General features: G+C 36.7%; 3 protein-coding genes across 3 annotated transcripts; 2 read left to right on the top strand and 1 right to left on the bottom strand.

The window, feature by feature from the left end:
- Nucleotides 1-600: 600 nt before the first annotated feature.
- On the top strand, nucleotides 601-4,104 carry mmp20b (matrix metallopeptidase 20b (enamelysin); the record flags this gene model as incomplete). The annotated part of the gene is made up of 10 exons (XM_081371220.1): nucleotides 601-720; nucleotides 1,315-1,553; nucleotides 1,648-1,796; nucleotides 1,885-2,010; nucleotides 2,130-2,288; nucleotides 2,414-2,585; nucleotides 3,362-3,495; nucleotides 3,572-3,728; nucleotides 3,812-3,915; nucleotides 4,004-4,104. The coding sequence occupies 10 exons, from the start codon at nucleotides 601-603 to the stop codon at nucleotides 4,102-4,104; spliced, it is 1,461 nt and encodes a 486-aa protein (XP_081227346.1).
- A 1,756-nt stretch (nucleotides 4,105-5,860) lies between these two features.
- Nucleotides 5,861-8,444, top strand: mmp20a (matrix metallopeptidase 20a (enamelysin); the record flags this gene model as incomplete). The annotated part of the gene is made up of 6 exons (XM_081370829.1): nucleotides 5,861-5,962; nucleotides 6,283-6,518; nucleotides 6,765-6,913; nucleotides 7,000-7,137; nucleotides 8,081-8,242; nucleotides 8,329-8,444. 6 exons carry the CDS (start codon nucleotides 5,861-5,863, stop codon nucleotides 8,442-8,444), a joined length of 903 nt encoding a protein of 300 aa, XP_081226955.1.
- A 3,694-nt stretch (nucleotides 8,445-12,138) lies between these two features.
- On the bottom strand, nucleotides 12,139-24,579 carry npat (nuclear protein, ataxia-telangiectasia locus). Its single transcript, XM_081371198.1, has 17 exons — nucleotides 24,379-24,579; nucleotides 23,976-24,094; nucleotides 23,794-23,854; nucleotides 23,627-23,705; nucleotides 23,484-23,524; nucleotides 22,100-22,312; nucleotides 21,944-22,019; nucleotides 21,728-21,851; nucleotides 21,536-21,627; nucleotides 21,367-21,448; nucleotides 21,176-21,272; nucleotides 20,957-21,067; nucleotides 15,644-16,972; nucleotides 15,384-15,493; nucleotides 15,210-15,297; nucleotides 13,753-15,041; nucleotides 12,139-12,767 (listed from the first exon to the last, which is right to left on the bottom strand). Exons 1-17 carry the CDS (start codon nucleotides 24,413-24,415, stop codon nucleotides 12,687-12,689), a joined length of 4,029 nt encoding a protein of 1,342 aa, XP_081227324.1. The 5' UTR covers nucleotides 24,416-24,579; the 3' UTR covers nucleotides 12,139-12,686.
- Nucleotides 24,580-25,923: the final 1,344 nt, after the last annotated feature.

Below are 25,923 nucleotides of genomic sequence, written 5' to 3'. Positions count from 1 at the left end.
GTAAAGAATGTACCAAAAAGTATTTATGCATAAACTGTTGTATCAGTTTTTTTTTTAAAGTAAAAAAAAAAATATATATATTTACACAATTATACTTCTGCCAGATTCTCAAGGAAAGGAAATAACTGCATTCATTTATAAATGGTCCAGATCACCAGATATACTGCAAGTAACACTCCACTGTACAAAACATTGTTGATATTAGAGTTATTTATGGGGAGGAAAAAACATTTCCAGATGTTTTTATATTTATTTATTCTATTCTCGCCAACAAACAGCAGATAATGGAAGATACATGTCATTGGCCATGAAATACTATGGATATCACTCAGACAATCCCATGTGAAATCTAGGAATTTTTTTTTTTTTTTTTTTTTTTTAAGGTAAATGCCACCTTTGATGCCTATAATTTGACACATCTTTCACAGGATCCCTCTTTTCTTGTGACCAGAGCAAACCACTCCCTAAGCTTGAGGTTTTCCTGGTTTTGGCACTGTCTGAGTCATAATAATATGTTAAAAAGGGTTCACATCAGCTAAGACTTTCAATGTCTCCATGGACTGGCCATATTCAGAAGCTTCTGTGGTCTGCAGAGGGGAGATGCGTGTTTTGCTCTGTCTAGTTTGTGCCTTTGGCATTTTTGGTCAGTATCATTCTGCACCTTTACCACTTGAAGATGATGGATCGGTTCCTGCTCAGAATGACCTGTCCCTGGCAACAGTAAGTCCTGCATTTGCACCTTTTTAATGCAACTAGTACTGTAACCCAGCTCATATATATATGTATGTATGTATGTATGTATGTATATATATATATATATATATGTATAAATGTATGTATGTATATATATGTATGTATGTATGTATGTATATATATATATATATATATATATATATATGCATAAATGTATGTATATATGTATGTATGTATGTATATATATATGTGTGTGTGTGTGTTTATTTGTTTGTTCTTAATGAACTCGGGAGGAATAATTCACAATTCTAGTGATTTTGTGTCATCTTCCATTCTCAATATCAAGTATTTCATTAGTAACTGGTGTGTTTTATTCATCCATTCTATTGATGCATATATGAGCCAAAACACAAATAACTTCACATTTATCATGTTTATTTGTTTTTGTCTAATGTGAATGTTTGATACAATGAAAATATACAAGCGCAACAGATTTTTCCCTAAACCTAAAAGCATATATGAGTTAAAACGAAGCTTATGAAGTGGGTTAAACACAGTAACGGAGGGGGAAAAGACAATAGTTGATACTTCCTGTGGTGCTTCCCGCACGTTTCCTTACAGAAATACCTGCAGCACTTCTACAGTTTCCAAGCGGATCCTGCAGGCCGCAGGAGGAGGAGTCGTCCATCTTTCTCTTCCAAACTGAAGGATATGCAGAGCTTTTTTGAGCTGAATAGGACAGGAACCCTGAACCCAGAAACCCTCGCTGTCATGAGGACTCCTCGATGTGGTGTCTCAGATGTGGAGGATTACAGTCACAGACGTGGAAACAGGTGGAAGAAAAACCTCATCACTTATAGGTAAATACCATATTTAACTTATATATGTTACATAAAATGATCTTCATTTTGATCGCCCACCATGTATGGTAATGTAAGCGGTACAATCTTACAGTGTTGGGAGGTACACCAGTGACTTACCAGTGAATACAGTGGACGCTCTGATCGCGTCGGCTCTGGATGCATGGGAAAAGGCCAGCCCTCTCACTTTCCTGCGGTCATATTCTCACCAGGCGGACATCATGGTGGAGTTTGTTGGAAACGGTAAGTTAGCATCCACTTATATGCACATTTACTTTTGAAGACAACGTTCCTCATCTGCCATGTCATTTATTCTGAAATGAATATCTAGAACATGGCGACTCCTTCCCATTTGATGGTCCAGACGGCACACTGGCACATGCTTTTGGCCCAGGCGAAGGCATCGGTGGGGACGTTCATTTTGATGAAGCTGAAACATGGACAGCTGGGTTCAAAGGTAAATGTACATTTTAATTTCATTTAATAAAAAATAAAAAATTCTTATAGACATAAATAATATAGGGCCTGGTATTAATAAGAAAACAGTTAACTTGTTATCTCTCTTTTTTCCTTCAGGATTTAACCTGTATGTGGTAGCTGCACACGAGTTTGGTCATGCGCTTGGTTTGAAACATTCGCAAAACCCAGAATCGGTGATGTATCCGACATATAAACATGGTAAAACACACAATCTGCTCTCCAGTGAAGATATCATGAACATCAACACACTCTATGGTAAAAATAAATCATGTTTCAAAGTCTATGACTGTGAAATTGTTATATTGTGGGAACAGAGGCAGCGTTCAGTTTCCACATTTATATGAGAGATCACATGTCTGTGCTTTTTTTCTCTCCAACAGGGCCAAGGGACAAAAGGCCCTTTCCATCTTCAAGGTTTAGCTGGAGCTATCCCAGCAACCCCTGGTTCAGTGGTTCATATTTCCCTGTGTCATTCAAGGACACATGTAATCCCGATCTGACTTTTGATGCTGTGACTACTGTAGGAGAGGCTATTTTCTTCTTCAGGGACAAGTATGTTGATCACATAGTGTTGGCTGCCACTTAAAATCCATTTGTTAAAAAAAAAGAGAGAGAGAATGATGAGCTTGTGAAGTATGAAGTATTAATCTTCTGTTTGACTTTTGTTCTCGTATTTGCAACTTTATCTTTAACATTAGCAACTTTATATCTCACAGTTTGTATCTCAAAGTTTTTCTTGTAATTGCGACTATATTTCACAATTGCATCTTTATTTCTCACAGTAGCAACTTTATCTCATAATTTTTACTATAATTTCTCATAATTGTGACTGATTGTGAAGATCAAGTCTTCTTTACAATTCTGACATTATTTCTCTCAGTTGCAAATTTATGTCTTATAATTACAACTTTATATCTCACAGTTTTTCTTGTAATTGCATCTCTTTCCTATTGCGACTTTTTCTCACAATTGCGAGTGTTTCTTACAACTGTGATTTTTTTTCACAATTGCGACTTTGTTTCTCACAATTGTGTCTTTATAATTCATTATTTAATTATGACTATTTAAAAGACTTTTTAACCGCTCACAATTAAACAAAACTTTTAAACAAGCATCCATGGTGCCATAATATTAAGACTCCTGGATGGCATAATGCATTTAATATATATATATATATATATATATATATATATATATATATATATATATATATATAGGTTATCATGCTCTTTAATACATTCTTTGGAATATTTTCTTACTTATAGGCTATCACGTGTACAGTTTTTATTACATAGGGTTATTTAATATAACTCTTTGTATCATTTTAGGTACTTGTGGATCAAGCACAACAATCAAAATGATATAAAGGAAGGCCCCATCAGCAATTTCATGCCAAAAATTGATTGTCATATCGACGCTGCTTATTGGGTCCCACAGCGGTCAACAGCATATCTGTTCAATGGTACAGACATTGTGCATCTCTGTATTGCATCCAATATGTTAAACAACATGAATTCTCAGTGCTACCTTCAACACAGGTACGATTTTCTGGACCGTGAAAGGATCTCAAGTAAAAGGCAGAGCGAAAAACATCAGCAGTTTGGGGTTCCCGTCATGGGTAGAGAAGATAGATGCTGCGGTCCACATTCACAAAACTGTACACACCCTATTCTTCACCCAACATCAGTACTGGAGGTGAACTATAGAGATACAACAGCAATGTATCACTAACATCAGCTTTAACGTGAATGACATTGAAAATGTTTTTTTTCTCATAGGTATAACGAACACAACAAGACAATGCATGACTCAAGCCCGCGGAACATTTCTCATGATTTCCCAGAAATAAATGGACCCATAAGTGCAGCAATTTATAAAGATGGTGCGTATTAGACTGATTACACTTTGTCTGTAATTTATCTGTATTTTCTGTCACATAACTTTTATCCATCTCTGTATTTTTTTTTCAGGTGCTCTTCATTTCTTTGTTGGCTCAGATGTGTACAAATATGACGTCAAACATAAGGAAATTATTGGAGCAGATAAAACAACTTCCTGGCTTGGGTGTTAATGGATATTTATTATAGACCTATAGACCTTATGCGCCAGAGAAACGAGGGCGCCGCCATCTTTAGAATTGTCTTTTAACTTACGTTTTTGCGGTCGCTCTGTATATTTCTATGGCATTGCTGTCCAGGAGTAATTAGCTTTTGAAGTGGATTTACTTAATGTAAAGTTAACGAAAGTTATCATGAAGACTGTGATGTTTAAAGCAGATGACTTAAATGTCAGTCGACCGGGAAGATTTTAAAACGAGCCGTTCATTAATAAACACGCAAAATCGCTGTGAAAATACAGACCGGAAGTCAAAAGACAACGAGCGCAGCGCTGAAAGGGGCGGGGCTACATAAGGTCTATAGAGACAGAGCGTATTTAGGCCACGCCCACACCTGGGGGGAAAACAATCCAACTGTCTCCATTAACTTTGCATTGCGAGAGGCTGCCTCCTTGTCATTTCTTGCTTCTAACAAAGACAGAAAAATGCCTAAAAATTGCTGTGTGACAAGGTGTACAGCAAACAAGCTAAAAAAAAACAGAAATACGTTTTTATTAGCTCTCGACCCCAAAAAACGAGTGTTTGAGGACATAAAAGTGGATACAGGCAGTTGAGACAGAGCGTCACATGTCTCATTACTCTGAGAACTAACGTACGCCTGCTGGAGGAGACCGTAATCGGCAACACAGGATAGTTTATCTTACAGAAATATAATATATAAAACTGACATTTGGATATTTGACTCACCATGTTTAACTTACTGCGCACGTATTTTTAGTGCATACTGAGTGTCAGGATCCCACAATTTACCCATTCGTTCCAGCCTGTACCCACTTTTATGTCTTCAAACGCTCATTTTTTGGGGTTGACAGCTTATGAAAACTTATTTCTGGGTTTCTTAGCTTGTTTGCTGTACACCTTGTCACACAGCAGCTTTTAGGCATTTTTCTGTCTTTTGTTAGAAGCAAGAAATGACAAGGAGGCAGCCTCTCGCAATGCAAAGTCAATGGAGACCATTGGATTGTTTTCCCCCCCGGTGGGTGTGGTCTTCAGATTATGATGCGTTGCGCTCTGTCTCTATAGTTCCTAAATCTAATTTTAATCATTATTTTTGCGATTCTGTGTTTAGTGCCGCTAAAGTGGTTTAGAAATGACACACTTCACCTGTAAAGATATTATGTTGTATTGATTTGTATAGCATTGAATTTCATGTGATAAATGCATCTACTGTTTGTCTTTGGAATATCTGTAACATCATGCAAATGTATCAAAAGAGTCATAATGTGGTATAAATTAAAATGTATTTTTCATCTGACAAAATGTTAATCAAAAATGTATGACTGTATCATTACTTCTAAAGAAAAGAACTTGTTTGCATTCAGTTCTGCACTTGCATACCTGAGGTAAACCAAAGTATTTAGCCTGAATATGCACTATTCGGCGTGTATTTATGATTGCAATAAAGTACTTGTACTTGCTTTTCATGCAAAATTGACATTTAAGAATATCCAAAGTGAACAGTATATAAAATCATTTACTACAAATCATGACACAATCATAATCCTCTTCACTCCTCTATAAACCCCACTAAGACTTCTGATGAAAAGCTAGACGTGACCTCATTTTGTGGATGACAAAAGCCACTAAATGGCTGACAGTAAATTCTTGTTTGAGGGCCCGGGTCCCACGTGATCGCTTACTACCTTAAGGTATGCTTGAGTTGCATAAGACACAGACATAAAAGCGAGAACATGAGCGTGCCATGGTCAAAATGAGCTGGTTGTGGCCTTGGATCTTGCTGTGTTGGATGGTGAATACAGACACTGTGAGGACTCTTCAGAGCCCCAGCCCACAGGACATCCAACATGCTGAGGTTTGCCTGGCATTATGTGTATCTCTAAGCTACATGTCCAACATCTTTTACTTCACTGATCATCTTTGATTTATATTTGACAGATTGCATTAGTGTTTGAGTCACTAATGTTTCAAAGATACATTTGGTGTAGATGGTGCAACATCATGTAAAAATTTGTGAATACTTCATCATAATATCAGTGATTATAATGATTGAATTATTATTATGATTTTACAGTGAATTAAACTTAAATATCCTCTATGTTCTATGTTCATTTGAAATGTAAATGTTGAAAATATAGACTAAAGCTGATTTTCTGACTGGAATAATTCCCACAGGAATATCTGCAGCAGTTCTATCACCTGAAGATGCGCAGTCGCAGTAAAAGGCATGCAGAACTCATGAAGGAGAAGATCAGAGTAATGCAGCATTTCTTTGACCTGAAGGAAAGTGGTCTTCTGGATCAGAAAACTGTGCATGTGATGAAAGAGGCCAGATGTGGAGTACCTGACGTGGAGAACTTCAGCGTTCATCATGGACAGTCCAAATGGAAGAGCAACACCATCACTTACAGGTCCGGCAGAGTTGCCTCTTACTTGCTTTATAAATATAGAGTGTTATCATCCAAATTCATATGAGTATTCCTTCAAAAATTGTCTTGAAAAGTGTGTCTTGGTTTTTAATAGGTTCTAGTGTTATTGACTGAGAATAGTCAACTAGTGTTAAAGCCTAAGGATTTTGTTTGTTTGTTATTCCTCCCATGGAGTCTCTCAGGTTGCAGCATGTCTTTTGTAAAATGTGGCTCATATGAATCCTGCAGGATTGCGAGATATACTCCTGATCTCAGTCGAGGAGAGGTGGAGAACTCCTTGCGATTGGCTCTAAATATATGGAGTGATGCTGCTCCTCTGAAGTTTGTCCAAGTAAACCACGGCAATGCAGACATTACCTTCTCTTTTCTCTCCAAAGGTACATTTTAAACTAATCTAATGTATTTTCTTCACTTTAATACTTTGGAAACACATGTGAAAACCTGAAATTTTGTTCACCTATAGCACATGGAGACTTTTTCCCTTTCGACGGGCCTGGAGGGGTGCTAGCTCATGCTTTTGAGCCTGGAGAGGGCACTGGAGGAGATGTTCACTTTGACGAAGATGAAACATGGACAGCGAGACACAGGCACAGCAGATCAGGTACAGCACGGTAAACATTGAATCATTCACATAATGCAACTGTTCAATTAGCTAACGGGTATTCGTAAAGAGTTGCAATAGCAATGCAGCACCATGGGTGGGTGAGTATGATTTAAGAATGATGGTCCAGATTTTAAAATAATAATAATAATTATTATTATTGTTGTTGTTGTAAATTCTTATTATTGTTGATATAAATAAATAAAAAAATACAGGCTGATTTTTTATTTTATAATTATGATAACAATAATAAAGTATATTATTCTTATTAATGTGTTGTTATAAATTAATAGATAAATAAATAAATAAATACAGACTGATTTTTATTAAATAATAATAAGTATTCTTATTAATGTACTGTTATAAATAAATAAATACAGACAAATGTTTATTTAAGTAAAACAAAAAATATTATTTTTATTATTAATAATTATTATTGTAATTATTATTATTATTATTGTTGTTGTTCTAAATAATTCAAACATACAGGCTGATTTTTATTTAATTTAATAATAATAATAATGAAGTATTCATGAAGTATTATTAGTTGTAGTAGTAGTAGTAGTAGTAGTAGTAATGTATTGTTATAAATAAATAAAACATACTTATTTTATTTTATTAAATAATAATGACAATAATAATAAATTATTATTATTATTATTATTAATGTGTTGTTATAGATCAATAAAAATAGACTGAGTTTATTTAATTAAATAATAATAATAATAATAAGTATTATTGTTAATGTATTTTTATAAATAAATAAATAAATTTTTATTTAACTAATAATAACAATGATAATAATATTTGTATTATTTTATTGAACTAAAACAATTTTTTTATATATATATATTATTATTTAAGTAAATAAATGTATTTGTAATACATTTCTGTAAATAATATTTAATAATCATTAATTGTGTTGATGTGGATGGCACTCCAGGATACAATCTGTTCACGGTGGCAGCGCACGAGGTCGGCCACTCTTTGGGTCTGTCTCACTCTAGGGACCCCACTGCTCTTATGTATCCAAAGTACAAGTTCATCAACGCTGCAACATACAAACTGCCAAGAGACGACACACTGGGGATTCAGGCTCTGTATGGTGAGTCACTTTACCAAAGAAACATGTTTTTGTTGTTATACTGAACGAAATGGTCATTTGTTTCCTTTTTTCTCTTTTTTTGAAAGGAAAGAAAACAAAACAACAGAAGACACCAGAAATCCCCAATAAGTGTGATCCCAACTTTTCTGTTGATGCAGTGACAATATTCGGAAAAGAAATCATTTTCTTTAAAAACAGGTGAAGCATTTAATCATCTCTACTGACAAATTAAAAATGTAGATGATAAATGTTCAAGGTATAAAGTATTTTACATGTCTCTAGTTACATGTGGATGAGAACAAACTGGAAGACATACTGGAACAGGCTAAGAGAAGGTCCTCAGAGTGTTCTTCTACCGAGCATCACCTCGCCGGTAGATGCAGCCTATGGCATTCCTTCAAAACGAGTGGTATATGTGTTCACAGGTAAAAAATAAATAAAAATAAATAATAGCATGCTGCCAAATCAACTTTATCATTAAAGAAAGAATTTTCATAAATTGAAGGCTTTGCTGAATTTGATAATTCTGATGTATTGAATGTTATTTTGAACCTTGATTGGGTTGCAGTGCGTAACTTTTTGGGGTTAAAAATTATCCAAAATAAATGTTTGAGCAGGTATGTAACCAGCCAGTGTTCAAAACTATCTGCTTGCCTTAGCTCGATTCCAAACGGTAAGCTTGTAATAATGTTTTTAATTCCAGTGGTACTGGTGGATTTCGGCGGGAAAGTCGAGCATGTCATTGCTATTGCGTCATTAATTCACATCTGTACACATAAAGAAGGTGTCTGGGCTAGTAGGCTATAAATATTGCCTGTGAGGATGTTGGAGGTGGAGATTTATAGCCTTTTCTCACAGCACTTGATACAATTAAACTTATAAATGTTATGCGGACCCAGAAAGATTCAAACGACAATCACCAGGAGATTCACCCGTTGTAAAATGCAAAAGACTTCGGACTGGCTACAGAAAAAAAGAGACTGGATCCGGGCCCATGCGAAAACAAGGATAATATCGGAAGGGCATTAAATGTATTCACGCAATGCTGATGTTGTTAACATTAACAATTTGAGAACAAAGTATAATTTGCACGGTTTGACGTGATATGATAATCAGCGCGATTTTACTGCAATGTTTTTTTCCCTTAGTTGGTCAGGACAAAAGTGGATGTTACTTACTTGTTCAGATGACATTTTCCAGTGAAAAATTCTTATGTTGGTCATACTTCCAAAAAGTAGAATCTGTGATTCCGAATGACAGTATTCACAGACAGACTGACAGCCTCACATTCTCCTCAAAACATTGGATTCATCCACTTCCGTTTTTGCGGTCGAACGAAAGTTACCATGAGGATTGTAATGTTTAAAGCAGACGTCTTAACAAATGTCAGTAGGCCGGGAAGATTTTAAAACGAGCCGTTCATTCATAAATACATAAGATCGCTGTGAAAATACAGACCGGAAGTCAAAAGACAACGAGCGCAGCGCTGAAAAGGGGCGGGGCTACATAAGGTAGTTCAAAAGTTTAGGTTCAGTAATTAATACTTTTAAGGATGCATTAAAAGTGATCAAAAGTGAATGTAAAGACATAATGTTACGAAATATATAATGTTACGAAAGATTTCTATTTCAAATAAGTAGTTATTTTGAACTCTTTTTTTTTTCACAAAAAATATTAACTATTTGAATAAAAATAAGAAATAAGAAATATTGAGCGCCAAATCAGCATATTAATGATTTCTGAAGGATTATATGATGATGTTGAAAATGATGATGTTGAAAATTATGCAGCATTATGTCATCACAGGAATAAATTACATTTTAAAATATGTTAAAATAGAAAACAGTTATTTAAAATTGTAATAATATTTCATAAAATTGCTGTTTTTACTGTATGTTTATCCAAATGCAGTGAGCTCTTTCAAAATCAATAAAAAAGGATGATTTTCCTTTATTCTTCTGTTTATTAGGTCCTAAATATTGTGTGGTTCACAAACTGGAGCCAAAGAGCTATTATGGCTCCATCTATGAGTTTGGATTTCCAGCAACGGTCAAAAAAATAGATGCTGCTGTTCATGTCAGTGACCGCGAAAAGACCTACTTTTTCACAGGAGACTACTATTTCAGGTAGAATATTTTATTTTTTTCATATTCTCCTCGATCATACGAGGAGAAAACAGCTAAATTCAACCATTAGAATATAGATATCTGAGATATCTCTCATTCTAGACAAAACCCACCTATATGTAAATAATAACTGACGACAGGCCATTGAATTGTTAGAAAATAATGCACACCCGCTACAACGCATTATACCTTGTCTTTAAGGTGTGGTAAATGTAGTGTAATTGTGGAATAATTTACTCCTGTCTGTTGAATTATTAGAAAATAATGCAGTGTAATTAAACTAGAGAACTAAAATTCCATATTTTGTAGTTATGATGAGAAAAAAAGTATGATGGATCCTGGATTTCCAAGGAAAATTCATCCGGATTGGCCTAGCATTTTTGGGAAGGTGGATGCAGCTTTTGAACTCAGTGGTAATGGACAGTTTTACATAGTATCAGTTTTCTCTGTAAAACATTTTCCCTTGGATTTATATGTATTTTTTTCTCAACAGGCCACATTCACCTCTTCTGCAGATCAAAGTCATTTATCTTCAGCCAGCAGAAAAGACGTTTGCTGCGCGTTATGAACACTAATGCTTGGCTTGGCTGCTAAGAATTGAAAAATGAGAAGAAAACAACTGATCACAAGTACAGGAAGGAAATGTATGACTGACTATTGTGCCTCATATATCAAATTGTTAAATAAGTTTAGTTGTACTGTATCAAGAGTTATTTCATGCCATGTGGTCAGAATTATCAGTGAATTAATACATTTTCTAGAACTGTATATATTCAATATCTTTGAAAACATATCTGCATATCTCTGATTGACTATGCACACATGCAGTGCTTTTTAAATAACTTTGAACATAAAGCATCATCATTACGGTAGTAAACTCCAGTTTAGTGAACAACATTATGTGAGAAAATAAGTAAAACCTTTTTCATTTTCACTTGACTTTTAGTTCATGGGTGTGCCTAAGGTATTATGTTGCTATTTCAGTTTTGGTTTATATTTCAATTTTACATTTGACACTTAAAAAAAACAAAAACAAGATGATGCAGTCCTGGCCTGGAAGTCATGAGAAAATAGGCAAAAAAGACTGACGTAACTGAACTAAAAGCACCAAGACACGGCGTCTCTGATTTAAACTGATATGGCTTGTTGGCCTAAATAGTTTGGATTAGTAATCAAAATAACATGGGCTCAGACCATATACGAGTATAAAGAATGTTAAAGAGCTGGGAAAATGATTTATTGTAGCCTGCAGCTAACAGGACCTTGCTTGCCCTGACTTTCTCAGTGACTACATTTTTCAAACAAGCCACAATACATATCACGTTTAAATGCATTATGTTGGCTTGACCAAAACATGTTGTGTAACATTTTAGATGATTTATGCTCACCAATGTATTCATGACCAAAAATACAGTAAAAACAGCAATACTGTTAAATATTACAATTTATAATCTTTTTCTACTTGAATATATTTTAAAATGTAATTCATTCCTGTGATGGTAAAGCTGAATATTCAGCATCATTACTTCAGCCTTCAGTGTCACATGATCCTTCAGAAATTTTAATATGCTGATTTGCTTTTTGCTAACATTTCTTATTATCAAAGGGGTGTGTGTGTGTGTGTGTGTGTGTGTGTATATATATATATATATATATATATGTGTGTGTGTGTGTATATGTGTATATGTATAAGGTCATGCAACTGCTGCAGAACTGCTCCAAATAAACATGCTATAGTTGGACAGAGTAACACATAGAAATCAATTATTAGACATGACATATTCAATAAAATAGTGATTTATTAAAATACATAAAATAATAAACCATCTAAATGACAGAAAACAATAACATTTAACTTCCCTCTCAGTACTGTAAAGGAAGAATACCACCTAGAGGATGTACAGAGGAAATAATGTTCACAGAAATGTAGTCACATAGTGCAGCTGATGGAAAAGGTCCAGTTAAGTAAAACAAAACAAAAAAGCCAATGGACTTAATAACAGCTGGTGCAGTGAAACAAATGAACTGACACTCTTTCACATACATAGTCAATAATTACAGTTTAGTCTTAAATTATTTCCTTTTTTGTTTTGAAGAGTGCCGAATTAGTCGGGGCCAGCATATAAACATCTTTAAAGTATTCAAATGATTACTAGGCTATAATGGTGTATTATGTACAATATCTCACATTCTGGATGTAAAACAGAAAGCAGCTATTTAGAATCGGTAACTCTGCTGAATAGATCACTCTCAGTAGCACACATGGCTTGTTATGTCCCTGAAATGCTGGCGAGCAGCATGGCTTGTCCTCAGCGTCGTTACTCGTCATAGTGCAGGGATGACAGGAATTTGTCCACATCTAAGTCATCGGGAAAGGAGTCCAGCAGCTTCTTCTGTTTCTGAAAAAGAAAAAAGGAATTCGAATTCATTTAATTTGTAATATATCATAAGAAACGTTCCCTATCAATATTTTGTAAAATAAAAGTACTTATAATAAAATATCTAACAAACATATAATTGCAAAATATATAATTATATAATAATAATAATAATAATAATAAGTATATAATAAAAAAGAAAAAAAATTGATCCAAGGTAGTGGACGTAGCTACCCTGGTAATCCAGAGTTCTTGCGAGAGCACGAGTTGAATTTGCTCAGCGAGTTACTCTGGTGTCGAGTAATGATGCTCATTAAATATGCCCCTCGATCTGAGCTGCACCAATCACATCGGGTTATCTGATATAGGCGGGCCAGAGGCGAGATGACGACAACGGTGCGACATCTAAGTCATTAGTAAACAATGCAAGATGGCTATGGATGAACATCATTTGTTTGAAACAGCTTTGGCCGCTATAATGAAAGATTTAGACTTTTTCCTCTAAAAGAGGAACAGAAGACGGCGCTCGAATCGTTCCTTTGCAAGAAGGGCGTTTTTGCTGTTTTGCCGACCGGATACGGTAAGAGTCTAATCTACCAGTTAGCTCCGCTGGTAGCTAAGCGATAACTTGTTGCGATTGGTCGTAGTGTTATCCAATTGCGTGCAGTGAGATTTTCAAATGAATGCCTGGTGCCGCCCTTCGAGCTTGCCAATTTTCATTAGTCGACGCCAGACCATTAATCTTTTAGATTTAGGTCTGGATTTCCAGGCTAGGACGTAGCCACAAAGTTTCTCACATCATATTTTGAAATTGCCTTAAAATGTAGGATATGTGATGTTGCTTCAGATTTGGTATAAATAAGCTATTTCAAAAAAGCATAATTTCGCTACTATTGCTGCATGGCATGCATGCATATTAAAAAAAAGCTATCTAGGCAGCTGGGTAGGTTGAGACGTGGTCAATCTTGATGGTTTTTCACAAACAGCCAATTCTATATCAACTCACCTTAGATTTCTTTTTACTGCTTGAGGAGCTGGAAAGCTGGAGCTCTTTCTTTGCCAGAGGGCTTGTTTCAAGTTGCTTTCGTTTCTTTGCTTTAGGGATGGCGGATTTCCCAGCACTGGCCTCCTCTTGACGCAAGCTGTCTTTCAGAGGACCTCCTGTCCTGGCGGCGCGTGACAGGATCATGAGAGTGTGGGCGGCCATATTGATGCTGTTCTCACTCCCCGCCTCGCTGGCGGGACTGCAGGAGGGGATATCAGGTGTGGCGTGAGGGGGGAGATGCCTCGGCGTGCTTTCACCCTCCCTCCTAAGTCTTTGCCGTGACGGGGTTCTCAATCCCTCCGTCTGCTCCTCCTGTGCACGTCCTGGTCCAGGTGTTCTTGGGAGAGGGAGATCTGGACCTCTCGCTGCCGGCCTCTTCGGCGGAGTGTCCGCAGGAGCCTGGCCCTGTATGTCCTGCAGCATCTCAGCGGCTTGTTTAGTCAGCGGGCTCGTCTTGCATAAAGTTTTATTGGAAGAGCTCGATACGGGTGCCGGCGATTTTGCTGTAGAAGATACGAGATCCTCAGCGGGGCATGCAGATGTCTGATGATGGCAGCTCTCCAGCTCATTTTCTTTATTTGCAGTGATGCCTGGAGAGTCCTGTAAGGAAGCTTTCTCTGAGGAACTCTCTGCTGGTTTTAAAAGCTTACTTCCACGAGATTCTTCTTGTGTGCTGTCCTTTGTGTTGCCTATTGGTTTCTGCTTTGGCCCGGGAGCAGATGATTTTGAACTCTGTGAAACCACTCCGCCATCCTCCTCCGGTGATGCTTGTGATTTTTTCTGTGATTCTGATCTAATGTGAGACTCTGGCTCAGTTGCAGCTTTGTTGGAAGACTTGGTATTTACAATGATTTGATTTAATCCCTTTTCAGTTACTCTACTTTTTGGGCGTTCTTTTTGTTGATGAAATATAGTGATTTTTTCAGAGTTCTTTATAACTGCATTGGGATGTACTTCTGGCAATCTAATCGTTTCTATTCTTCTTTTACAATTGTCAGAAACTAAAGGCTGTTTCGGTTCAGTGGGTGTGATTTCTTTCTGAATCTGCTGAGTTGGGGAGGATGTAACAGCAGAAGACGCAGGTGTGTTTGTCTGTAAGGAATTTTGCCCAACTGCACAGTTTTCAGGTGTGACGTCAAAGCAAAGTATTCGCCGATGGCTGGGACTTGTTCCACTCACACACTTTTGTTGCTCAGACGTCTGGGGAAGTACTTTTGAAACTTGACCGGACCCAGATGTGCCAGTTTTGCCTGAAAATCAGTAAATCAAATCATGTCACTGAATTACAGTGATGCATAACCACAAAAATGCATTACAGAAACTGTAACCTCAAGATTAAAACAAAACAGTTCATATTTGTGTAATAAAAATATAATTAAATAAAAATAAAATACATTTGTAAATTAAAGATGTCCTACCCATGTCAGTGTTTCCCTTGGGTGCCAATTTAGGTTGAGAAATAATGTTTGCAGGTTGCCTTACAGTGGCTGAACATGGCAAAGTTATCTGTATATAAAAAGGCAGTGGTTATAAATAGAACAAAACTAAAATTGTGAAATCTGACAATGCTTGTAAGCGTCAAAGTTACTAACCTGATTGGGAAGAACTGAGAGTTTTCCAGTATTCTGCCCCATTACAGACACTGGAAGCATTACATTTTGTAACATGGGCGAAACTGGTGAGGATATAATGATTGTGGAGCCTAAAAAATACAGTTGGAATTTTAAAGCTGCAGTCTTAATCCTGAGGAAGACTAAAAGTCCGCAAATGAGTGCTTCAACGTAAACACGAAAGATACAACCCAAATAAAGGAATAAAGTGTCTTATATAATCAAACAAACTCTTCACTCACCAGGCGAAAAGGTCTGAGAGACATTTGGTCCCATGGACACCACAGTCCTCTGGCGAGGTGGCGTTGTTACCACATGTTGCAATGAAGACAGAGTCCCTTGAGGCACATTACTTGAAAGCAGCATGACATTTGCCCGCTGCTCGGTAGCAGACGGATCGGTTACGACAAAATAGCTACCTGGAGACCCAAAGGCTGTGTTGGCTTGTAAAAGCTGAATGAAACCGGTTTCCTGGCCTGCGGGACGTGCCAGTGGAGCCTGTCCATTATTCTGCATGCTCCTCGTAGGTGTTCCAAAAGATCCAACACCCTCCGCCCCCTGCAAGCAGCTCACAGCCTGAGCCGTTTCATCTTGTGTTATGACCGTAGAGGTTGCAGGCAAAGTCTTGGCAGGGGAGGACAGGAAGATGGTGGGAATGTGGTCACTGGTGATGCTGGAAACAGCCTGGTTCAGTGCTGCATCAGTAGTGAGTCCGTCCTGCTCATCACTGATGATGATTTTCAGAGACACAATCTTACTGGGGTCAGGCTCCTTGGCCTGGGCATCAGAAACGCACGTGGAGGTAATCGGCGTAGTGGCAGAAGATGAAGAAGCTGCTGTAGGGAGATTGTTCCTGATAGTGCTGGGCTGAGTTTGTGTGCAGGAAGGAGTTAAAGGCGTTTTATTTGAGGAGGACAGAGAAGCTGTTTTGGCGGATGTGTCCATGTCAGGTTGGGGTGGGTTAAGTGAGGTCACAGCCTCACTTTGAATGGATAAAGAGGTTCCCATATCCACATTCTGTCCGATGGTCATTCCTGTTACTCTCCCAGACTCATTTACAGATGTATTATCTGAGATTTCAGTAATGAGTGTGGTTTGTGGCGTCTTATTTAACACAAGAATTTGACTGCTTGCATTTTCATTGATTGTTTCAGTTGTGTGAGAGCTCTCCAGATTAACTAGCTGTTGATTCTGAACATTTACTCTTTCAGAGGTTTCACTTTCTGGTTCATCTATCTCCATGCCAACTCCTTCTTCAGCGAAAGAGGAGCTTGATACGATTTGGTCAGGTGGACGTGAATCCACTTTATCGTTCAACTTTGGAGAAGTTGAAGGGGCACCTCTGGATTGTTTGTTGCCAGATAAAACTCTAGCCCTGACTACCCCTGTCTTGGAGTTTGTGGATCCTTCTGCTGTTTGTTTGGTTATAATACGTGGCTGCGGAGCTGTGGAAGAAGACTTTGCCACATTACGAAGGCCGGAAGATTTCTTTTGACTTTTTGACGTATTTTGGATGCTTAAGTTTTGTGCACTACTTTCTCCTCCTGATGTGGTATCCTCCTGTCCAGTACCTTGCATTAAAAAAGAACAATACAATAAACAGTTTATACACTACCGTTCAAAATCTTGGAGCCAGTAATTTCTTTTCTTTTTTTAAGAATAACTTTTATCCAGCAAGGATACATTAAATTGATCAACTGTGACAGTAAATACATTTGTAATGTTACAACATTTCTATTTCAAATACTGGAAATGCTGTTCTTTTAAACTTTCTAGTATTCAAAGAATTTTTCAAATATGTATCATGGTTTCCACAAAATCAATTTTCCTCATTGATAATATTTAGACATTTTTTGAGCACCAAATCAGCATATCAATGATTCAGAATGATATCTGAAGGATCATGTGAGACTGAGGACTGGAGTAGGGATGCAAATTATCGATTAATTCATTAATCATTAGATGATTGACCTTATCGATCGATTAACGATTAATTGATAAGCGGCTATTTTCCTGAGAATGTAAATTTCTCACGGTATCAATAGTGTCTTTAACATAAAAGGCAAAATATTGCTTATACTGAATAAAAATGCATGTTATATTGCTCAACTGATGTTTTATTGTAACAGTTGGGATACGGTACAGATAATGGAATTTATGTAGTTTAACAAAATAAATTATGCACAGAAAATTAAAATACATAAAAAAAAATAATAATTGTAAAAAAAAAAATTGCATCACAATAAGTGTATTGTGATTGTCACTAACATTTTAGTAACTAAACTGAATTTTATTAGGTTTAGTGACAACATGTTACAATGTTTACATGGTACAATTTCTGGTAAGCTACGCTTTTTTATTATTTCAATTCAATTACCGGTATTGTGATTTTAATTAATATTGACTCGTTTGGATAAATATTAGGTAGGCTACACAAGATAGACATTAATTTTTCTCAAGAAAAAAAAAAACAACTCACCTAATGCTGTAAACATACAGAAAGCCCTATCAGCTGGTAGTAGGCTATTATTTAAGGTTAAAAATAATTAAATATGATGCGTTTTTTATTATAATAACTTTATTTAATGATACAAGTAAAAATATAATAAATATGTAATATAGAACACATATTTAGCAAAATACTCTCTATAGCTATTTCTTTTCTTGCCAACTACGTGCTATAGCCTATATTATGTTCATTAAATGGCTTTCCTGAGGTAAATGTGAGATAATTGTTCTCCAGCTATGTTATTGACCTATTCACGCTGATGAAAAACACTGATTGATCGATATTATGTATGAGAAATATACATTTCGGTAAGTTGTACTGTATCTTTCAACAGTGTTCGTGTTATTTTTTTACTATTAGCTAGTAGCGTTTGAGATGATCGGTTCACGTGCGCTAGGGATCTGTCACATAACATTTACAAGCGCCAAAACGGTATTTATTGTTTGAATTTCGTAATAAAATTGACAGAATCTGAGAGCTGAGTTTTTATATATCATAGCTAACCTGGGGTGCGTTTCCCGAAAGCATCGTTGGCCAACTATGGTCGCAAGTTCCGTCGTTACCAATAGAGTTCAGTGGACATTGCGATGAACTTGCGACCTAGTTGGCCAACGATGCTTTCGGGAAACGCACCCCGCCTCTGTCTAGCTTCGCGATTTTTCTGTGCATGAGATAATGGATGTGTGGTGTGATGCGTGAGGGCTGGCAGCTCTGTTTCTGAAATGCTCCCACATTCCCCTCCGTTTTGACCGCCTCATGTTTGGTTTCTTTTTTGCCGCCTCAAGTTTGTGTCGGGTCTCTCGCCGCCCGCGAGAATCTCGTGCACGTTCGCAATGTTCAATTAACCGACAATAATTTTATTTAATCGAGTAAATTCTTGTCGACAATTAATCGATAATCGATTAACCGTTTACATCCCTAGACTGGAGTAATGATGCTAAAAATTCAACTTTGCATCACATGAATAAATTGCATTTCAAAATATATTAAAATAGAAAACAGTTATTTTAAATTGTAATAATATTTCACAATATTACTGTATTTTAAAAGTCAGTAATAGTCTGAAGGGGAGTATGAAGGGGAGTATGCTATAGTGGTGTCAACAATAATCGATTCGGCGATGCATCGCAATGCGGGGCATGCACGATTCAGCATCGATGCGGCAAAGTGCCATAATCGATTATGTCACTGTTTTAGGGGTGTATTAAACCATTCGGTACAAGGCACGCATTTTCAAACCGAACGGTTATTTCAAATGTAAGCGCGTCGCGAGCGCGCTCATAATGTAGACGCTGGCGCGACCACAACATCAAATGGCAAACGCAATGTAAGCGGAACGAAACTGAGCTACTCGTGACGTCGTATCAGTTTGGACCAACGCAGCGCGAGCCGATCTTATACTACACAGCGCTAAGAGATCCAGTAAAGAAAGCATTTGAACTCGCCACTAAAGTAATAACATTGCTGCGAGATCTAGTGAGAAACATTCACATTTCTCCGTTATTAACGGATCAAACAGCGCTGACGTGGAAACCAGGAAGAAACATTGTGACATGAATGACCTATCCAGTGTCCACAGATCAGCAATATTCACCATGGATTTACTGTAGTAACACTAACTGCAACTTTGAAAGTTTGGCAGGAATAGTAGGCTATAATGCTTTCAAGTAACGTTATGTCGGATTTATTTCGACATTATGAATAACATTGCTGCCCTCAAATGTTAATCTGAACTAAAATAAACATTTGTTTATAAGCACAAAATATTACATTTAATTTTTTCCAAGGAGCTGTTTTGTTTTATATGCTCCCAAGAAGAGTCAATTATAGCTCCATCATTGCTCAAAGAAAAAAAATGTCATACTTTATGATGTTAGTTCTAATAAAAAAAGAATAAAAAAAAATCAAGGAAATTTCTCTGGCATTTCTTTCTTTTTGCTGTATCGAAAACGTACCGAACCGTGACACAATATCGTATTGAACCGAACCATGAATTTTGTGAAACGTTACACACTACACTGTTTATTTTCTGGCCTTGAGTTGGACAATAAAGTTGAAATTTAATTTCAAATGGTTCTCAAGCAGAGAGAAGAGAAACATTTCTCATTCAAAGCACTGAAAGCAGTGATTTATGCTTTCTTTTTCAGGTTTGAAAATGCCATATCCAATACCCTGTACCATTCAATTTTATTTTATTTTATTTAATGACATTTATGTCAAAGATACAGGAGAGTGATAATACACACATAGCAGCCAATAAAATCTGTTGTTCAATATCTGACTGCTTGTATTGCCTCATGACTGATGAAAATTTTGCCTTGTTGTGTGCAGTAGAATTTTGATGCATCGCAATGCATCGTAGAATCGAATTGAATCGAATCGTTACCTGGTGAATCGTAATCGAATCGAATCGTGAGGGCAGTGCCAATGCACACCCCTAGTATGCTAACGTGCACAGTTTTTTTGCGTCTTCAACTAAACGCAGTGCGTTTTGTAATGTCACTACACATTACATGTAACACACGAAGTAAGTTAAAATCATTTGACTAGAAACTGTAGATATCACACAAAGAATGTATAGTATACAAGTAGCCCTAAATAGTCTCACTACATTTTGTTACATGTTCAAAGTAAACACAGTCTCTCTATCTGTGACGATAATAGTGTTAACTTAGCTTTCTATCCCAAATGTAGTTTAGCCTGCTAGCCTACACAGCACAGGACTATACAACGACTAAAACTATCACACAACATACTCGTTATAACCGAGTTGGTTGGCAATGCTACGCCACACATTGTCTTTCAAATCGTTGTCCTTGTAGTATATGACTGGCTGAAGCCTTTTCTGTCGCCGCAAAAAAAATAAAAAAATCGACATCGAAGCGAAAAAAAATAAAAGTCGTTTTTTTCGCTGCAGCACATTCGCGTTCGGTGTGGAAACACTCATTACACAAAAAGCTGATCAAAAAATAAAACCATCGCGTGAATTATTCATGCGTCAAAATCGTGTCCAGTGTGAAAGGGCCTTAAAGCTGACCCATCTTACCTGTTTCAGAGGCGCTGTCTACAAACCCAGTCTTATCACTCTCCTGTGCACTTGTACTGGTACTGAAACTCCCATCAGCCTGTTCACTGCCTTCAGTCGTATTACTTTTCCCTATAAAAGAGATGAAAGGTTATAATTAGAAGGAACCTATTTAAATAAAAAATCAGTTCAGCTTGTATAACAATTAGTTGTTCTGCTTGATCAATTGCTCAAACCTACCATAGTCAAAGAGATCAAAGAGCGCCTGAAATGCCGGGTCTGACTCCGTCTGTGCCAGTATGTCTTGGATGGCAACATCCGTCATATGAATTTCCCCCTTAAATAATTTTGCAGGTTAAGTCTTGATATGGCTGTCAAGATTACATTCTCACAAACAACAAATGAAGAGTAAAAGATGTGCATTCACACACCTGGAGGCCCAGGATTTCATCGATCGACTGCTCTTGTTCCATAGCACTGCAGGCAGTTTTCGACGTCTGAGGGCTATTATCGCTGTAAGAGTGATATTACAACATATAAGATCTCAAAGTTTTTCTTTATTATTTTAACTCGTTTTTTGCCCAGTTATTCAGAATTTACCTTGCCAAGATCTTGTTGATGTTTTCAGCAAGTTTTTCTTGTAAGGATCTATCATTGAGAATTTTATCTCTGGCATTTTCTATGACTATTTGCTGTTAAAAAATAAAAATATCATCTTCAGTTATGCAGGAGTATATAGAAACTCATTGAAAGCATTTAAAACAAACAGAGGGATGAAGCGGCCTAACTCACAGATAAGTTCTCCGTCACAGTCTCTTCACTCTGAGTTTCCATGATGAGAGTGCTGGACACTACCGTGGCCCTGCTGGCCCCGCTGCCACCCAACTGACCACCTCCTCGCCGCCTCGGAGAGTCACTGCAGCGGAAAACAGAATTACACTTTAAAATAAATTATTGTTGTTACAGACTGATCTGGAAAAGGTAGAAAGAGCTAAACTGTAACCGTACCATTTTCTGCGGGCCGGAGACAAAGGTCCAGGATTCAGTCTGTTATCAGGGACCAGTATCTGCAACGGTGACTCCCCTATAAACATGTAAGATAGCAAAATGGAAAGAGAGTACTTACAAATCTCAGTGTGTTTAAACATGTTTTTCAGGACTCACCTGGCTGACTAAGGCAGAGAGTAGAGAGTCTGGTATGCTGAGAAGTGTAAGACATTGGGGTAGAATGTCCCAGCAAGCCTTGAGGGGTGGACACAGAGCCGGGGACATACTGGCCGGCTGGAGTCACTGGGGGGTGCCCAGAGATGGGAGACTGTGATACCAACAAGGGTCTCTGTTGACGTCTCATGTTTTGAATGCTATTCCGAGTGCGCACTTAATGACAGAAAAAAAAAAGGGGTTATTATTGTTAACTCAAACTAAAAACATAAAAAAGATTACTTGAAATATAAGAAACATAACTGAAATAACTACAAAATTACTAAAACCTTAACTATAATACTTTATTATCGATGATACTAAAATAACACTGATGTACACTACCTTTCAAAAATTTGGGGTTTGTAAAAGTAACTAATACTTTTATTCAGCAAAGAATACATTAAAATGATCAAGTGACAGTAATGATGACATATATTTAAATAAATGCTTAAATTCTTTTGAACTTTAGACTAAAAAAATCATAAAAAAATGTCAGCTTTGCCATCACACAGTTTTTTTTAAACAAAATAAAACAGAATTTTTTTTTTTTAAATTGTATATTTCAATAAACTGTACATTTAAAGTTTATACTTTATCTTTGATCAAATAAATGCAGCCTTAGGCCCCGATCACACCTGACGCGTTTTTTGCAGTGAGAGGCGCCTGTTTTCAATTGGTTTCCTATGGCAGCGAGCGTTCTGCGCGCTGTTTATGCGCCTGCTGCGCCTCGCGTTTTACCGCCTGCTGCGCCTCGCGTTTTTGAAGTTGAAAAAAAAAGCAACTCCGAGCGGAAAAGGCGCCCGACGTCATCGCGTTTTTTTCCACTGTCCAATCGAGTGAATGGAGAGGCGGGCCTTCCGTTGTAGTGATGAACGCTACAGTTGCTTGAACGCCCGGAGAGTGCGATGATGGAGGATAAACTAGTGGTGCTCTCGCGGGTTACCAGGAGCTTAACGACTTCACGAACCGTAACTACCACAATGTTAACAGAAAGTAAATAAAGTTAATAAAAGGCTGATTTGACGTTTACTTGACTGACAGGACAGCTGTTTCAGTAGTTGCCTAGCAACATAAAAAACGCAGCGCACTGCTCGTTCCTTGTGATGGTAAAAACTGTGCACCTCCCGTTTTCGAACCTGAAAAACGCGTCAGGTGTGATCGGGGCCTTAGTGAACGTAAGATCTTACTGACCCCAAACTTCTTGTATTTTGTCTTATTTCACTGGACATGTTATATCATGCCGTATCTATGCATTATATTTGTATTATATGTGCATTTGGCTAATTTCAGTAACTCCAAGTCATCACAAATACAAGTTCTCTTTTAAACAAAGAGCAAAACTCACATCGCTGATTCAGTTGCACGGCAGGAGAATTTTGCAGAGACCTGTGGACAACACAGAAAGATTTTAATAAAAACGCTTTATTCTGACCCCTGCTTAAAAAATGAACACACCCAATGTAACAGCGTAAACAAATATTCATTCACTTGATTTGATTGAGTGTGAAGTCAAGCTTTTTCCATAATGATGTCATCACTACAGGGATTTCATTTTCTTGAATTGTTTCTGCAGAAGAAATGACACAAGCATGTTATAATGCAAACAGTTTCACCGTGTATCCCAAAACGTTTCATTTTCTTTCGTGGGAACTCACCTTTTGCTTTAACGGCAACATATTCATTTAAAATCGTGATCAGGTTTTTTCCAAATAGAGACTGAAAAAGAGTAATAAACAAACATATAATTTATCATCATCTAGTAAACATGTCTTCTTAACAGACTCCAGTAATGCAGTGATTTTAGGACCCTGTTATTAATCATGAACTTGACACATACAAACACACAGGCAGGGATGATCCCATCCTCTGAGCTGTGCTCGGCATATTCCTTCAGGTTTGGACTTTCATAGATGAAGGATCGACTTGTGGCAGTGAGCCCTTCTTGCTGCAGGTAGCCTAAAGTTAACAGAGAATGATACATTATTTCACAGATAAATAAATATCTTCATTTGCGAATGGTAAGACTGAATTAGCCATTACGGTTATCGATCATCTCAGACAAAGAACGGCAGTGCCAGTTATATGATACAAGTGTCTCTATTTCATAATGGTCTAAATATTTACAACAACACCGCAGCATTGGAGACAAACCACATAGTTATAAACACTATAATTAGAAACAGGGTATTAGCTCGCTAGCTTCTCCTTGAGAGGGACACAACAAAACAGTGTGAACTTACCCAGCACAAGTCTGGCTACGTCAGACGGGAGCAACATTCTTCGATGTTACCTTGTGTCAGCAAACAGTCTGCATTTGAAGTATGAGTATTAAAGATTAAATTAGTCCATAATGTGATAATGTAGTTGAAATATTGCAGGTTGTTTTGCTCTCTCATCCATCTCCACGGCGAAAAGGCGCGGAAATTCGCCTCCTGTGACCCGGATATTGTTTGTGTAAAATTCGAAAGGAAATAAAGGGGAAAGTAGTTTTTCAGCTTTTTCACTTTTTGAGCTGACATTTAGCAGAACTCTCTAATATTTTAAGTATATATAAGTAAATATATATTTAAAAATATTATTTTTCTCTTTTCTGCATTCTGCTACTGTAACTGATGTGTGTGAGTATAGTATTATATATATATAATATATATATCATTCTAATATGCTGATTTATTATCAATGTTGGAAACAGTTGTGCTGCTTGATATTTTTTTGGAACCTGTGATACTTTTTTCAGGATTCATTTATGAATTAAAAGTTAAAAAGAACAGCATTTATTCAAAATAGAAATCTTTTCTAACAATATAAATCTTTACTATCACTTTTTATCAATTTAACACATCCTTGCTGAATAAAGGTATTCATTTCTTTTAAAAGAGAAATAAAAAAATGATACCTCATACTTCTGAACGGTAGTATTGTTGTATTGTTTCAGTAGATTTCTATTTTAAATAAATGCTGTTCTTTTTTTACTTTTTATTCATCAAAGAATCCTGAAAAAGTATCACAGTTTATAAAAGAAATATTAAGCAGCACAACTGTTTCCAACATTGATAATAAATCAGCATATTAGAATGAAATTTGAAGGATCATGTGACAATGAAGATTGGAGTAATGATGCTGATGAAAATTCATCACAGAAATAAATAATATTTTAAAGTATATTAAAATAGGAAAAAACATTTTAAATTGTAATACTATTTCACAAAATATTATCAAATAAATGTAGGCTTGATGAGTGTAAGAGACTACTTTAAAAAACATTTAAAATAGTAATGTTTCCAAACATTTGACCGGTACTATATATTCAGTATATAGTATTATTCTATAATATATGATAGATCTGGATTTATGAAGATAGTAAAGTATCATTGTCTATTATTGTCCACAAATGTCAAAAATACTTCTGCAGTAAAAATGAGTTAAAACTCCCCCGGTTTCAAAGACAAGCCTAGTCCCAGACTAAAATGCGTGTTTGAGCTGTTTTAATCGAAAGCAATTTCAGTGACACAGACATATCTTAAAATATGTCAGTGCCATTGTTTTGTCTCAAGATGCATATAAATAGTATTTTTTCTAAGGCACTTTTTATAAAAGCTACTTAAATGTCCTAATTAAAGGCTTAATCCTGGTTTAATCTATGCCCGGTCTGTGAAACCAGGCCTATTTTACCAATGTTTATATCAGACCCATTCGACGATCATTTTGTTCGTTATGATTGCGCGTGCCCGCCGTGACTTTTATTTTGACACGCAGCTCTTTTTCAAAGATTAGTAGTCGAGCCT

This window comes from Scardinius erythrophthalmus (assembly GCF_964197995.2).
Source record: "Scardinius erythrophthalmus genome assembly, chromosome: 7".
NCBI lineage: Eukaryota > Metazoa > Chordata > Actinopteri > Cypriniformes > Leuciscidae > Scardinius > Scardinius erythrophthalmus.
The sequence above is the reverse complement of the archived record's forward strand: the minus strand, read 5'-3'. Positions and strand labels throughout refer to the sequence as shown.